The sequence below is a fragment of the Antechinus flavipes genome, chromosome 2 (assembly GCF_016432865.1).
Source record: "Antechinus flavipes isolate AdamAnt ecotype Samford, QLD, Australia chromosome 2, AdamAnt_v2, whole genome shotgun sequence".
Taxonomy (NCBI): domain Eukaryota; kingdom Metazoa; phylum Chordata; class Mammalia; order Dasyuromorphia; family Dasyuridae; genus Antechinus; species Antechinus flavipes.
Window position 1 is genome coordinate 226462219 of NC_067399.1, and position 16737 is coordinate 226478955.

Below are 16737 nucleotides of genomic sequence, written 5' to 3' on the forward strand. Positions count from 1 at the left end.
CTCTGAAGAGAGAAGTCTGGGTTTTTAAAAGTTATAATCTTTTGCTTGTTATGACCCTATACTGGAAATCTTGAGAAAATCACTTAAAGCTTGGGCTTGGCTCATGTGTACGGTCTCTTTAAAAGGGATCAGATGCATACTAAATGTTCACTAACTAAATGTTACTTCCCATGCTAAATGTAGTTTAGAGGCTAGCCATTTATTTCCTCTCCCCAAAAAAAACACTCAAAACACAAACTCATAATGTACATTGTCAAAAATGTAAAATCATAACTCACTACAATATGATACAGTATCTTATAACTTCTATTCTAAACTCTCAGGAGGTTGATTACTTAACTTGAAACATTTTGTGGAACAGCTAAACAATCATTTAATCTTCACCTTGACTCTGCCCTCCTTAAACAGATTCTTAAAGGTACAGGTCTCTAGAAAAACAAGCCAGGGCTTGAGCTTTTCTTCTTTTGGTGGTCACTTTCTCTAATAAAATAATTACAGAAAACTCTTTTTTTTCTCATCAACTTCAACTGTGAAACCCAAGATATCTTAACCTGTCAGACTCATGAGGATGCCTGCAAGCCTGGATATGTTCATTTCAGAATTATTATTACTTATGCTAAGGGAAAGAAAAAACAAAAGAGGCAGCCAAGGTCTAGAGATATCCCTCCAGATTCCCTTAGACAAACACATGCTCTAGCTTCAGTGAGAGAAGAGACTGATAAGTTGGGGAGGAAGGTACCCCTCTTTCTCTTAAGAGAAGACAGTCTCACAGAACATGCTGGTCTTGGCAAACTGGAAAAGCAGTGCTTCAGAGGGTAGTCATTCCCTTTAAGGTTTACTGAGTGGGTGGCTTGGCTCAGTGGCCAATTTTCTTTTGAAACATACCTCTCCCCTTGCTGCCACCCTTGGGACCAATGTATTATTACATGATCCCTGCACCCTGATTTTCCTGTGTTAAACCAGAGCATAAGCAGCCCACTAAAAGTGCTCAAGGGAGCTCAGTTCCCTTTTATGTGTAGTCTATAAGGGCATGCATCCTAACTGGAGCATAAAGGTGAGGGGAGTTTCATGAATATAAAACTATATAAGGATGAGGATTAGACCTATGATTTCACAGGTATAAGGTAATTCCCCCGACTGAGAAAACTCCCTCTATCAAGTCGAGTCAATATCTTCTCTGCAATTTATAATCTCTTTTAGATCAGGAAGGGATTAAGTGACTTGCCCTGAGTCACATAGCCACTTGAATGCAGGTATTTCATAGCTTAAAGGCTGGGCCGCACTGTCTCATATTTGTATGATTATAACATATAATGTGTGTATTTTAAAACCACCACTTTGTGTGCTTTAAAAAAATCAAGCGTCAATTATCTGAAAAGGTCACATCTTCGAGGCCACGTGAAGATAAGTGACATCAGGCACAGACGTACCACCTTTTCGACATTAATGGCATTTATATACTAGCTCGTGGGCTCCTCACAACCCACTAGTGAGGTAGGTAATTAGTCCTACTTCACAGATGAAGAAACTGAGGGTCAGAGTGCTTAAGTGACTAGCCCAGGACACAGTAAATGTATTTCTTCGGCTCTAGCCGCTAGACATTTGGCCTCCTCCCCGACAAGTACAAGTAGGAATATCTCCTCCCGGAGTGAATCCTCCTTCCCACCTTTGGGGCAGGGACTCTTGGACTCCCGCTAGCCGAGGGTTGGTAGCCCCAAGGATGCCCCGCTTCCAGATAGCATTCTTTGTTCTAAGGGCCTGGAGAATGACCCGAGAGGGAACTTCTGTGCGGGAGGCCTCCCTCCCAGCTCCCGGACCCCTAGGACATCCCGCAAGCCGCTGAGCTCCGCTGGGACTAAGGGGGGGGGGAAGGGCTCGAACGAACCGTTGTCAAGCTCCGCGCGCGAGGCCCCGCCCCCGCCCCGTGCCTGTTCTCGCGCGGGCGAGGCGGTGAGCCGCGCGCGCCATCGTCACCCCCTCCCTGCTGCGCGTCTCCATCTCCCCTCCCCTCCAGCTCGGGTGCGCGCTCCGGGCTAGGGAAAGCGGCGCGAGCCGGGCGGCTGCTCACGTTCAGGCGCGGGGGCGGCTCCGGGGCCTGAGCGAGCGCTGCTGCTGCTGCCGCCGCCGCCGCGGGCAGCGGACAGAGGAGGAAGAAGAAGAGAAAGAGGAGGAGGCTCCCGCCGTTGTTGCTGGAGACCCCCTCGGGAAGTGAGTACTACTGGGGGGCGGCAGCGGAGGAGGAGGAGGCCGAGAGAATGGGGTGAAGGCAACCGGCTGCGCCCCCCGAGGGAAGGCAGTCCGGCAGCCTGGCAGCCAGCTGGGGTCCCTGCGGGCGCGAGCTCTGATCAGGGACCTAGCGGACCCCGGAGCCCGCCTGGATTGGCCCCCGGCGGGCGGGCTCAGCGCCGCGCGCTAGAGGGGCTGCTGTTAGTGCGGGGGACCCCGGGTCTGCACCAGAACCCAAGGGGGAGGGGTGCCCGGCCGTGCCCCGGGAGACCGCGCGGGGCCGGGACCGGGGCCGGTGCTAACTGCGGCGTGCCGTGCCAGAAAGACAGGACCCTGGGTGCCCGGTGCAGCTGCTGAGTCGCTGACCGGAGCTGACTCTGAGTCTGGAGGGGGAGCGATCCGAGGGCAAACTGCATTATATGCTCAACCTCGAGAAAGGGGAGGGTCCCCTTCTTTCCCACCCCCTCTCTCTCCTGCTCGTCGCGTGCCAGGTTTGCTGCTGCTCTTTGCCACTGGAGAACGCGGCGGCGCCGAGGACTCCTTGGCACATTCCGTCCTGGAGCAGTGATGAGCCGAGCTGATGTTGCCTGGAGGAAAGAGGACAATCTGCAGCTGAAGGGGTGAATGGGGCAGGTCCTGGCAGAGGGCAGGTAAAGGAGGCAGGCCCTGGCAGAGGGAAGTGGTTATCGGTCATCCATTCTTGAGAGAAAACAAGAGACTAGCAGTGAAATTCTGAGCCCCTAAAGAGAAAATTGCTGTGCGGTTTGAGATCAGATGTATGTCTCATTGTTAAATGCCTTAGTCTGGCCTTGGAATGAGGCCCTCTGGCATGATCATTAACAAATATTTATTGAGTGCCTACTGTAGGTGTAGGGCACACAGTGCTGGGTAGGCATTGTAAAGGCCTCTTGAAAACCAGTAGTTCTTTTGGGGAGACAGAGATATACAGGTGAACAATAAGATGGCAGTGAGCTTTATAATTTATAACTTAGTTTTAGCTTGCTGAACTCCTTTGTTTCTTTACTTCTTTATCTGGAAATTTGTAGCTTAAATGGCCTCTTGTGGGAGAAAAGCACAAGGGTCAAATGGATAGCTAAGTGCAGTTTTGGATTATCTTGGAAAACCTTAGATTCAGTAATTGGAAGATTGATGAAACACAAGAGCCAGGATTTCATTAGCTGCCCAATTGGCTACTCTTTATTTGGGTTGAACAGTGCAGGATCACCACTCCACATTAAGGTGGACATATGTACTTTCCATGTGGAGAGTTGTTCCCTAACCTTTTCAGCATAGGTCTAACTTCTCAGCATGAACATTTCAAAATAGTGGTTATTACTATGGGATACATTGTTTTCTTCTCTGTTATCATGACACTTTCAAGTGACTATAAGTTGTATCAAAAGAGTTTGTTTTCTTAGAATCTTAGAATGATCCATTGTTTCCTTTTAACATGTAATGTGCTCATTTCATATTATTGGAGTATTTAGGTACTTTTACTTAAGAATGGTGTCCTTTATCATGACATAGGAAACTTATTTACTGTTGGTGGACTGTGAAGGCTTCTCCCTGTTCTGTTTCTTATTTGGGTATAGGGGTCTCAAATTCCAGGGCTGTTGTTTGAATTGCTTTGGGTTGCACTGCCTGTTGGGTTACTTTGTCTGCCAAATTAAAACTTGACCTTTTATGAGTTCTGAGAAAATTCTTAGTACTCATTGGTGAAGTCACCCTTTAGAGTATAGTGTACTTTAGATAAAACTGATAGATTTCAAAAGATCAGACTAGTCCCTCAGTCACTGAACACTTATTTAAATCAGCATATATTATATGCTAAGCACTGGGGATATAAAGAAAGGCAAAAACCAATAGATCTTGGAATATAAAGGCAAAAACGCTGTTGGTTATGTTATTAATAAATTGCATATTTTAAGTAATTTTCATGAAATTTACTTGGGGAGGAGTTACTGGTAACATATTCTTGTTAACTGTTGTAAACATGTTTTGTAAATTCTGGACATTTAAAATATACTGCCTACACAGAGAGTGAAAATTTTCTCTTTATGAGTGTGCTGCTACTCCTAAAAAACACAATTCCTACTGGAAAAGGAGCTCTAGATGTAAATTTAGCCAGTATATAATATATGCCTAATCTGTGCCAGATATGTGTGTGGGAATATAAATATAAAAATGAGTTACTTCAAGGAATCACATGTGTGAAGTTACACCATGCTTATGGATAAGTAAATACAACAACAAAAACAACAACAAACAACAACAATAACAAATGTTGGGGTTGGGAGAATTTGACAAACTAACCACTATGGCAATTAAGAGGGATCACTTGAAGGAGGGAGCAGGCATCTTGAAAGGAAGTGCCTCAAGAGGCAGGATTGAGGAGGGAGAACAAGATCTGATTGGATGTGGATAAAAGGGAGGAAAATAAAGATTTGGGATGACTTCTAGGTGTGGAACCTGAGTGATTGAAAGAATGATGGTTCCCTTGACAGAATCAGGAAAATTAGAAGGAGAAGAAGATTGAGGAGGAAAGATAATCAACCTTGTTTTGGACATGTTGAGATTAAAATGTCAGTGGGACATAAAGATAAAAATCTTCAGTAGATAGAGGACATATAGGACTAAAAGATAGGGGAAATATGAGGGCTGTATATATAAAATTAGTAATCATCTTCATAGAGATGACAATTGAATCAGAGAGTTGATAAGATCACTGAGAATGATTTATCATAGGCATTGTACCTTGTTAGTAGTTGTACCAGTTCATAGCCATAAAATGTGCAAGGGCTTTGATTTTACAAGTTAAAGTTAAGGAAATTAAGGTGCTAGAGAAGTTAAACAGTAGAATTATGACTAGAAGAACTCAGGTTTCCTAACTCTCAGTTCTTCAGTGCTTTCTCCAATACACCAAAACGGTATGCCCACAAATACTTAAGAGCACATAGGTATTTACTATTCACAGTTTTTTTTTTTTTTTTATTGGTTTGAAGGTTCAGAAAATGGAAAAGATATCATTGGAGAAATTTATGATGTGAAATGATTGAGAATAAGGGATAACTAATGAAACACATTGCTCTATTGATATTGCGCATAATGTTAAGAGTGCTACAGAAAGCCTTCCAGCATTTTGGGTAGATATAAAGAAAAGTTGCACAGGATAAGAGGGGAGTCATGGTTTGCCATCATTGAAGGCTATAGACTAATTGATGAAATCACATATCAAGTTGAAGTATTCAAAGTTCAGAGCTTTGGTTTTGCCCAAATATGATAATTGAGTTGCAAATAAATGGCATGTGATCCTCATGTGTTTGTTATTTTCAAAAATTTTGCTTTTAGCAACTATTATTTTGATTTTTAACTTCTATTTAAAAACATGATATGCAAGTTAAAAATACCATCTATCCATCCATCTATCCATCTATCTATCTATCTATCTATCTATCTATCTATCTATCTATCTATCTATAATAGTACTTTTTTCACTGCACTTTTTGTCATCAGAGTTTAATTAAACTTTTTCTCACCTGTGGAGCTCCCTCCGGACTTCTCAGTTACACCTAGTTTGTTCAGTCTTGCTTCTATTTACTTATCATGCCCTCAATTGATTTCTTAACACCTTCCTTAAAGGAGTAACCCTTGCCCTAACTTTCCCTGCTAGTGAGAGATCTTATTATTGTTTATTCAATCTAGATTTTATCTCCATTTTATCTCTTGGCCCTTACTAATCTTGTGACTTCTTTTCAGGGACAATTCTTAAAGGTACCAAGTCTTTTATTCTTGATCAAAACATCGGAACAGAGCAATTTTAAAACAAATTTCACAGTGATTTCTTCATACCTTCCAAACTTACATTTGGAAAAGTTGCTTGTCCTTTTATTTGAAAACGATGAATGACATCACAAAATGATGTCTTGGCTTATGTGTGAATTGGATTTAAGTGAAGCAGTCTTGTATCTAGTTGTCAGTCTCACTTTCTTCCAGTCATTGAAGTCCAGTGTCAAGACAAAAGTTTGGATTTTGTTCAATGATGAAGGAGGCAGTAGAGGACTTTAGCATCTCTGATCGATTCAACTGTACCTCACAATAGTGTGTTAATTCTCCCTGAATATCCCACTTTGGAAGGAATGTCCAATGCCAAATGAAGTTGGTGGGCTATTGATGTTGAATTGGTTACCCTTATCTCCATCAATTAGTAATTTCCCATTAATGTTTTTCAGCTTTAAATTTTCAAAAACTAAAGGTTTTCTTCATTTGATTTTCTTTTTGACTACAGTAGCATCATATATCATTTGAAATCAAGTGTTATTGTTGTTTTTTATACCTAAGTAGACATTGATGTAAAATTGTTCTCTTTATTCAAGAAAACTATATAAGATGCCTGTTGATTTTAAGAGATACTTTGGTAAGGCTAAAGTATTGGTTTTTTGTTGGGTGACTTTTAGTATTTTGTAATATGTTATATATATAGATGTTTGTATTGTACAGTTAAGGGAATATCCTCTTTTTAAAATGCCATTTTTCATAGTTAAACATTTATTTTTTTTCCTTATCTTCCTAACTCTCTTGTTCCTAACTATCTGTGAGGGAAAAAAAAAACCTCACAAAATTCTGTAGCAAATATAACCAAAACATTTTGGCCATGTCTAAAAATGTGTATCTTACTCTGTATATTAGTCCAATAATTCTGTCAGGAGATGGATAGAATTTTTCATCATTGGTCTTTTCAAGTCATGGTTGATCACTGTGTTAAATTAGTTCTTTAGTTTCTCAGAATTGTGCATGTTTTCATTGTTGACACCATAGTATAAATTATTCTTCTAGTTTTACTCACTTCACTCTTCATTAATTCAGATATCTTGCCAGGTTTTTCTGAATTTGTGTCTTTTCTTTTTATTGAACAATAGTATTTGATTACACTTATATACCATAATTTCCCAATGGACGTACACCCTCTTATTTTTCAGTTCTTTGCTACTACTATTTACAGAAGTCCTACATATACTTTTGTACATAATGGGACCCTTTCCTCTTTTTCTTTTGATCTCTTTGGAGTATAGGTCTAGCAGTGGGTCAAAGTATATACAGAATTAGTAACTTCCAATGAATGGTTCCATGGTTTTCAGAATAACAAGACTGATTTATAGCTTCACCACCAGTGTATCATCAATGTGTTTGATTGCCTTCAATATATATCATTTTCTTTCTTTTTGGTCAATTTTACCAATCAGATAGTTGTGAAGTGGAATCTCAGAGTTAAATCTTTAATTTGCAAATCCTTTTCTAATTACTAGTGATTTGGAACATTTTTTTTAAAAATAAGTACATGGAAAACTTGGATTTCTTTTATTCACAGCTGCCTGTTCACATTCTTTGATGATTTATTAGTTGAAAAGTGGCTCTTATTTGAATCGATTCCTTATATATCTCAGAAATGGGACTTTTATGCAAAAAAATGTATGGATATATATATATATGTATATATATATACATATATACATATGTATATAGTATTTAACATATATTTTAACATATTTAACATGTATTGGTCTACCTGCCATCTGGGAGAGGGGGTGGTGGAAAGTTGGAACAGTAGGTTTTGCAAGGGTCAATCCTGAAAAATTACCCATGCATATATCTTGTAAATAAAAAGCTATAATAAAAAAGAATTAGAAAAGAAATATTTTTAACCAGTTAATTATTGTCCCAACATATCAGATAATACTGTAATAAACTTTGCACGTGGCAAGTGCTTTTAAAAAAAAATAGGACTTTTATCAGAGAAATTCACCATAAATTTTTTTCCTAGTTTTAATTATTCCATATAGATTAAACATGTGCAATTCTTATAAGCATATTTCCACATTTATCATGATACACATGAAATATCAGACCAAAAGAGGAAAAATGAAAGGAAAAAACAACAAGAAAATAACAACAATCAAAAAGGCATAAATATTGTGTTGTGATCCACATTCAGTCCCCATAGTCCTCTCTCTGGATGCAGATGGCTCTTTCCATCACAAGTCTATTGGAATTAGCCTGAATCATTTCATTGTTGAAAAGAGCCAAGTCCATCACAGTTGATCATCACATAATTTTATTTTTGCTGATTGTTTCTTATAGAATAGTAATATTCCATTACATTCATATACCATAATTTATTCAGCCATTCCCCAATTGATAGGTATCCACTTAGTTTCCAATTCCTTGCCACTACAAAAAGAGCAAGCAGCAATGTTTTTGAAATAAAAAGTCTTGGTTGTTATGGGAAAAAGAACATTAAATGAAGACTAATTTTCCTTTGGCTTCAGTATATCTCCAGACTACTTAAAAGAGGTTTTGCTTACATATTACTATCTTGTTATTGGGACAAGATCAAATATAGAAATGTATAAGTGGAACCATCTTTCCAAAATATTATGAGTGAAAATTATCTCTCATATAGGAAATGGGCATAAGTACTGCAGAACTTTCTGTTTTTAATTTTTCCTCCTTCCATTAGATCCTTATTTATTCAGATTTGGGGAGGAGGAGCTTTGGGACTGAAATATCTTAAGGTTTACTGGAGTTATCCCAAATCAAAATTACTGAAATATAAATTAGGGGATAGAAACATTCTGCCTTCTCTTCATTTCGAATTTTTTTTTTTTAACTTTCTACTCCCATTATTTTCCAGGTAGTCTTTTCCAGGTAGTTTTCTGGTGTCAAGAGTTCTCAGATCCTTAATTTTACATTAAGGTATGAATGACTGACAATGCCTTAAAATGTTATTCTCTTTGAGTGGCATCAACATTTTAATTAGAAAGAACTGTCACAGTTTCATTTTAAGGTCAATATCAGCAGGTAGAAAAATATTTTTTTGGAGAGGGGTTAAAGGTCAAGTAGAGTGTGGTGGAATGGTGACTAAACCAGTAAGAGGAACATTTATCTATATACCTGAAATCACAGATTATGTTTTTTCACATTCCAGTTCTGAAGAAAAGTTTTAGATTTAGAGCTGCACAGGAGGGAACCCTCTCATTTTCTGTGTAAAATGTAAGCCTGGGCAAGTCACTTACCTTCTATTTGCCTCTCAGTTCCCTCTTATGTAAAATGAGGATAAAGTAGTACCCACCTACCTTCCAAGCATGTTGTATGAGGATCAGATAAGATAGTAACTGTGAAGTACTTAGTACATTCACTGGCACATAGTAAATAAATGTTAGTTATTGGCTATCTATTAAGTGTTAGGTTCTTAGCATGATATAAGGAACCACGTCAGACCTAGAGTGAAAATGCTCTTAGAAAAAGAGGCAGTGTGGAAAAGTGATGTATAATAATACATATTCTTCTTTTCCTTTTGATTTAATATTAAACCAAGTAGGATGATGGTAGACATTAGAAATAACTGTTAAATGCTATTTCTTCACCTATATTTAAGATGTTGGGGAAAAGGTGGAAGAGTTCATTGTTTAAAAAAGCCTGAAACAGATTAGAAAAATAAATCTGGCAAAGTTTAGACTAGTATAACAAATACTATACATAATAATCTTCAGGAATTGTGATAGGCTATTCTGTGAAAGGACAATCTTTGGCTATTTTGAGCATATCTGCAGAGAAAGAATAATTTTATTCTTGAGAGCCCTAAAAAATAGAGTGACCAGAGTTTAAATAAAAATAACCACCATGTATATTTGGTCCTCTCTCTTATTTTTGTGAAGAATATGACATGATGGAAGTTGTAATGGGTTCCAATAAAGGGGCAGGTGATTTTAGGATTAATCACTGGATTAAGAAAGTAGTTTTCTATCAGAAATACCAGTTAAAGCAGAATTTTGGTTAATAGCATATGGATGCTGAGTTACCCACTATTCTGTTAAAGGGGCAATAGAGAAAAGGTGTCAGTCTTTTCAGGAGGCCTGTGAGCAGAGTGCTGTAAATGTTTGACACCTGGATCACTGGGAACAAAACATAAACAGACAGTATTAAGTTCAATCTACATTATTAACATTTTCCCATCACTTTCTTAAGTCTAGATAATCAATAATGCATTAAACCAAGCTCTGAATTGTGTCTGTCGATTTCCAAGTTGTAAATGCTCCTACTGAAAATTTAGCAATGAGCTAGAGATCCTGTTTGAAACGGCTCCAGCACACCCCTGCTTGCTTTCATATGTTTCAATATTGACAAAGCTAGAAATTCTTAGAATTAGGTTTTTAATTCTGGAATATAAAATGAGTAAAAAATGTTTCTTAGCCCTGGAAAAGAAAAAAAAAAAAACAGAGATAAGCCTAAATGTTTTAAATAGTTTTCAATGATATCATGATAATTTAATTCAGCTAAAATATTACAGTGCCTACTTTACCCATTTTTAAAGTTCTGACTAGTATAAAACATTGCAAAGTTGTAGGGATAATATATTGAGATTGTTTGGGGCGAGGGTTGGAGTGTAGACCATATTTTATTCTTTTACTTGACAGAAATCCTAGCTCTTCTACTTGCTAACTGTATAAACTTGGGCAAGCCATTTAATCTAGGCTTTAGTTTTCTCATCTTTAAAATAAGAGAATTAGACCAGATGACATTTAATGTCCCTTTCTCCTTTAAATCTGTCATTTTCTGAGAGCAGCTTTGTTATTATTTTTGTAGTCCACCTATAAATACTCTTATCAATGGTGTGGTCTATTTTTGTTATATTCTCATAATTAAAATGCTTCAAATCACTCTTTTGCCCATTTCCAACCTCCATACAGCCACCAAAATAATATTCTTTGAGTATAGATCTGACTATCTCAGTCCCCTGCTCAGTAAGCTCCAGTGGTTCCTTATGATACTAGAATCAATGCAGACTCTTCTGCTTAACATTTAAAGCTTTTCACATCTTGGCCCCAACCTGTTGTCTTTAACTCTATGTTCAGCCATACTAATTTTCTTGTTTCTCATACATGACGTTCTGTCTCCGTGCCTCTGTACAGGCCGTCTTCCATGCTTGTAATATACTTCCTCCTCATTTCTGTTTCTGAGAATTGGTGATTTCCAACTGGCATACTAATACATGATTGATGGAAGTATGGATTGGCTCAACTATTCTGGAAAACAATTTGTAAATGTCTTAAGAAAGTAACTAAAATCTTTCTGTTCTTTGAACCAGAGATCTTTGACCTCCGAGGTCAAAGACAGAAAGTGAGGTCACATATATTCTGAAATTGTAGTAGCAAATATTTGGGAACAAAATATATAACTCTTGGGGAAATAACTGAACAGATTGTAGTTCCTGAATATAATGAAATATTACCATGTTGTAGAAATTGAAGGATAAGAAGAATTCAACAAAATATGTGTAAACACTTATCTGTGTATATGTTGTACAAGTTTCTTCCTAAAGAATGTAAACTTTTTGAGGGCAGTGATAATTTTCTTTTCCTTTTTGTATACCAAGTACTTAGCACATAATAGATGATTAATAAATGTGTATTGATTAATTGGATAAATACAGTATTTAGAATATGGCCCCCTGTATTTGTGAAACTCACAGTTTAGCAAGGATATACTATCTTTATATGTTTTTCTGTAATGCCATTACAGAATCCTAATATTGAAAGGGATCTCAGAGACCATTCAGTAGAATCAAAAAACCTCTCTACAATCAAAAAGTCATCCAGTTTTTGTTTAAAGGCCTCTATTGAGAGAGGAATTCACTACTTTTTGGGTAGTTTCATTTTTGGGTTGCCTCAACTATTATGAGTGTTTTCCTTACAGGAAGTTGAAATTTGTCTCTTTGGAATTTCTTGACATTGCTTTTAGCTTTGTCCTCTGGGGCCAAATGGAATTATTTCTTCTTCTACAAGATAGCCTTTTAAATACTTGAAGCCAACTGTTTGGTCTCCATCAAGTCTTTATTTGTCTTTCTGTTTTCTCTTCTTTTATCAAACTATAAAATAATAAGCAATGCTACCTAGCCTTACTTGAGTTGCTTGATTGTTTAAATGCTATCCTAGTATTATCCTAGGGCTGATTCCTGGACTTTGATTAGGATTAGGATTATTATGAATTCTGAAGAATGAAGTTAACAGTTACTTTTGCACAGTCACACCCTGTGGTTTGTGCTGCTCATGGACATTTACTCTGTGGATGTCTCAGCTTATAGAGCCATATCATTACTTGAATTAGTGAAGTTCCACAATTCCTTGCATCTGCTTCCTATAATGTTCTTATGAATAAAATGGCGTGAACCCTATCCTCATGGAATAACTATTTATTGGGCTTATTCGATTTTTCAAAACCAAAAATATGGACCAGGATTTTTTTCACCACTAGCACTTATGAATAAAGAGATCTCTTTGTGATTTAAATGCCTCTCAAATATACTGCAAACTCAAGCTAGGTGCTTCCTTTTCCTATAATTATTCATTATGACAAAATGTACAGTGCTGGACGATTTCATCATACACTACATTCAGATAGCATATCAGTTAACTAACTCTTCCTGTGAGAGGAACAGTGATGGGGGTTAAGGGTAGTACTCCTAAGAAGATGTAATTTTCTAAGGAGTTGAGATTCTGATTATTCTTATAGGTTGAAAGCCAGTGCTACTGAGCTACTCCCCCAGCCTGTTATCAAATCCTGTTTTATGTAGCCTCCAGATTCGAAGGCCTTGGGAAATACCTTACCCTGACCACGTTAAGTATAGATTAAAATCTTAAAATGCCATTTTTTCCTTTGAATTCATCTGTGCTGTGATAGGAAAGTGTTGTCAGCACTAGTCATAATTAATGGCAGTGCATCATTGAGTGCTAGATTTATAGAGACTAGATGCATTCTTATTAGGCTTAAGGCTGCCTTCATGGATATTAAGGAAATTGAGAATCTAAGTTTCTTTCCCTATAAAACAGTCTTCAACTTTATGGTAGGTACTTCTAATTTTTCTTAAATTCATTAAAGTCCCATTCCCTATTCTGAACCTGAAAGTCACTTGATTCAGATTCTAGAAACCTATCTTTTTCTTATGTAGGAATATAACCTTCTTTTATTGTTCATCTTTGTTGCCTAAAGACCTGTCTACTCTTATACTCCCATCTTCTCCAATACCAGGAAATACTCTTTGAGCAATACCTTCTGTCAGTTCCAATTCTTAGGGTTTTCATATGATGGAAGTATTGACCAATGAGAAATTGTATTTATTGAAATTGTTACTATCCTTATAACTGAAAAAAATTAGAAAATAAAACCGTGAATGTAGAGTTATCTGGTTTGGGAGAATGTTTTAGTGAAAGTCATGTTGGTTTTAAAGCACCAGGATCTGAGTTTGAAGCTGGCTCTGTTACTTATCAGCTGTTTTGTTTTGGGGCAAATCACTTAATATTTCTGGGGCTTACTTTCCTTATCTATAAAATGAGAGAATTGGATTAGATCAATCATTGAATTAACAAACACTTACAAAATATCTTTTATCTATTAGTCACAGTCCTAAATGCTAGGGATACAAAGGCAAAAATAAAATAACCATTACCCTGAAGGACTTTATTGTTTGATCTCAGATAACTTCTGTCTCTTGATGTTATGAATGTTCTTTTAACCTAGGCAAAGGAGTATTTATGGTGAAGGGTGAGGGGACAGTAATTCCTTGAAGCCATTTTCAAGGAATTTGTCTGGTTATAGGATATTATATACTTTTTATTTTCATATAGTCAAATCCAAAATTTGTTCCTGACTCATAACATTGCTGTGAAGATCAATTCAGATATACATACATATATATATATATATATATATATAAATGCCTTGAAAACTTTAGAGCTCTATAGTTGAGATAAATATATTTTTGTTTTATAATCTTTAAGTGGGAATAAAATAGGGAACATACTTCCAGTCCTTCAGTTCTTTTATTTCTCTCAAAATAATTTTAAAGTTGTCTTTGTATTAAGTCTTAGATGTGTCTTTGTAAGTTAAAGTTCAAATATTTTATTATTTTTGTTATTTAGGTGTATGGGATTGATTCCCTGGAATAGCATAATATTGGACCAAGACCTATAATTAGCTTCCCATTTCTGTAGGGATTTCTTGGACCTCTTAGACATCTTTTTGTCATTTACTCTCCTCAAATCATTTGATTTGATCCACAATCATTTGATTGTGCAGTGACTTGGTAGTTGTGTAAGCATTTAGTAGTTGTATAAGCAATTTAACTGCTGTTTGACTCAGTTTCCTCAACTGCAAAATGAGGATAATAATGTCACTACCTTTTAGACTTGTAGTGAGGATCAAATGAAATGACTTGCACTTCAGAATTGTAAAAAAAAGTCTATGAGGAGTAGGAAAGAGCTGCCACCAGCAAGGTAATGTAAATAAACCAGCAGCCTCCTAGCACACCAAGACATAGGCCAGAAACACTTGTAGCCCACAGAGCTCTGTTTAGAGACAACAAGAACAGAAGGCTCTCTTTTGAGAGCCCCAGTGTGAAGACCTTGAAAACCTTGGATGGGGCTTGCATAGCAAATAATAATGTAGCCTCAATGTAGCAAATAATAGGATGCCCCAGAGACTCCAGGTGCTTGATACACTGTTTTGAGATGTTATAAAGAGTACTGGAGCTAGAACTTTGAACTTTAAAGGTCTAGGGGAACCTAACTCTAGGAGGATGGAGATCAGTACAGAAACTCAAAGAATCCAGGGTAAGATCAAGTCGGGTGATTACTTCACCCAAGAGTGGACAAAGGGAGCAGAGCCAAGCCCTCTCCACAGCTCTAATTCAGAAACTGAAGTGGGGGAAATGAGTAAAGCAATTGAAAAATTGTCCAGAATAAAAAACTTCAAGCAGAGACTCAAAGGAAAAAAAAAAAGATTTTCCATGGCTACATGAATAGTTAGAAGAAATGAAGCAAGACATAAAAATAAAAAATGAAAAAGCTCTTATAGAATTAATTGGTAGGAGAATAAGTAACTTAGAAGAGAAGGTAGGAAATCTTACCTATGTAAAGAACTCCTTGAAAGTTAAAATAGATTAAACAGAAATCAGTGATTCCATAACCATAACAAGAAGTAGTAAAATAAAATCAAAAGACTGAAAAAATATAAAATACTTGAAATTAGAAACAACTAAAAAAAATAAAGAGATATTTAAGAATTGCTAGACTCTTAGAAAAACATTTAAAAAAAAGCCTAGATACTATATTTAAAATTTTTTTTAGCTTTTTATTTTCAAAATACATGCATAATTTTCACTATTCACCCTTGCAAAATCATGTGTTCCAAGTTTTTTTCTCCCTCCCTTCCTCATCCCCCTCCTTTAGACAGCAAGTAATCCAATGTTAAACATGTGCAGTTCTTCTACACATATTTTCACAATTATCAAGCTGCATAAGAAAAATCAGATCAAAAAGGAAAAAAATGAGAAAGAAAGCAAAAAGCAAGCAAATAACAACAAAAAGGTGAAAATACTGTTTTGATTTATAAGTAGTTCCCACAGTCCTCTCTTTGCATGCAGATGGCTCTTTCTTTCACAAGTCCATTGGAACTGGCCTGAATCACCTTGCTGTTGAATAGAGCCATATCTATAATTGTATATTTATAAACCTATAAATTTATATTTATATATATATGTGAATATGTAAATATTTGCATATTTACATATATATATATATATATATATATAATCTGTATATTCTTTCTCTTTCTTCTTTTCCTCTCTCATATCTCTATATACACCCACACAAAGAAGTTATCAAAGAACACCAATCAGAATTACATATGACATGGCAGCTTCTACTAAAAATCAGAAAAGATATTATAATACAGTATTCCAAAAAGCAAGAGTCAAAGGCTTAAAACCAAAAATAAATTACCCTGCAAAACTGTGGGGAGAAATGGATTTTTAGAAGAATAGAGACTTTTGAAGCACTTCATAGAAAGTCCAGAGTTGAACTTTAAAATACAAAAATGAGTTAGTAGAATTCTAGGTAAATTTATTTGAGCAATTGGAAGGAACTGTATGATGGCATAGTGTTAACATTATAATAAAGGAAGATGAAACAAATGCTCCTTCAGAATTTTAATGTTTTCAAAGAATTTTGAGTGCTTAAGGAAAAGTGCACACATAGGTAGAAGGTAGATTGATTCTATTATGAAGGTTTTAAGAGGGAAAAAATAAGGAAGTATAAAAGAAATATATTAATATAGAAGGGAGGAAATAGGGATTGGAACTTGCCATTTCTATAATTGGGGTACATGAGAAGAAAAATATATAAATATGGAGAAAGACATAGAGAAAACAAGTATTAGGGAAACTCACTTTTATCTGAAATAGACAAAATAAATTTGAAATCTCCTACAGATACACAGTTTAATGTAGAAATCTATCAAAAGAGCAAGGTGATAAAGAGTTAAGAGGGAAGATAATACTGGAGAAGGAATTGCCACATACAAAACAAACTTTTCCTAATTCTGAAGGGGATTAAAAAGGAAAAAAATAAAAGGATGACAATCTAAGGAATGTTCATCAATTAAGGAATGATTGAACAGATT

General features: G+C 36.5%; 1 protein-coding gene across 8 annotated transcripts in view; it reads left to right on the forward strand.

Annotated features, from left to right (window-relative positions):
* Positions 1-2025: 2025 nt before the first annotated feature.
* Positions 2026-16737, forward strand: part of DTNB (dystrobrevin beta) — a 361849-nt gene continuing 347137 nt past the window's right edge. For 3 of the 8 annotated variants that reach the window (XM_051976351.1, XM_051976349.1, XM_051976346.1), the window contains exon 1: positions 2739-2876. In XM_051976351.1, the coding sequence (XP_051832311.1) occupies positions 2851-2876 (26 nt within the window). In that variant the 5' untranslated portion in view covers positions 2739-2850. Of the gene's footprint in view, positions 2209-2737; positions 2877-16737 lie in introns of those variants that run through there. The other 5 variants (XM_051976353.1, XM_051976350.1, XM_051976347.1 and 2 more) reach the window with 4 other exon arrangements.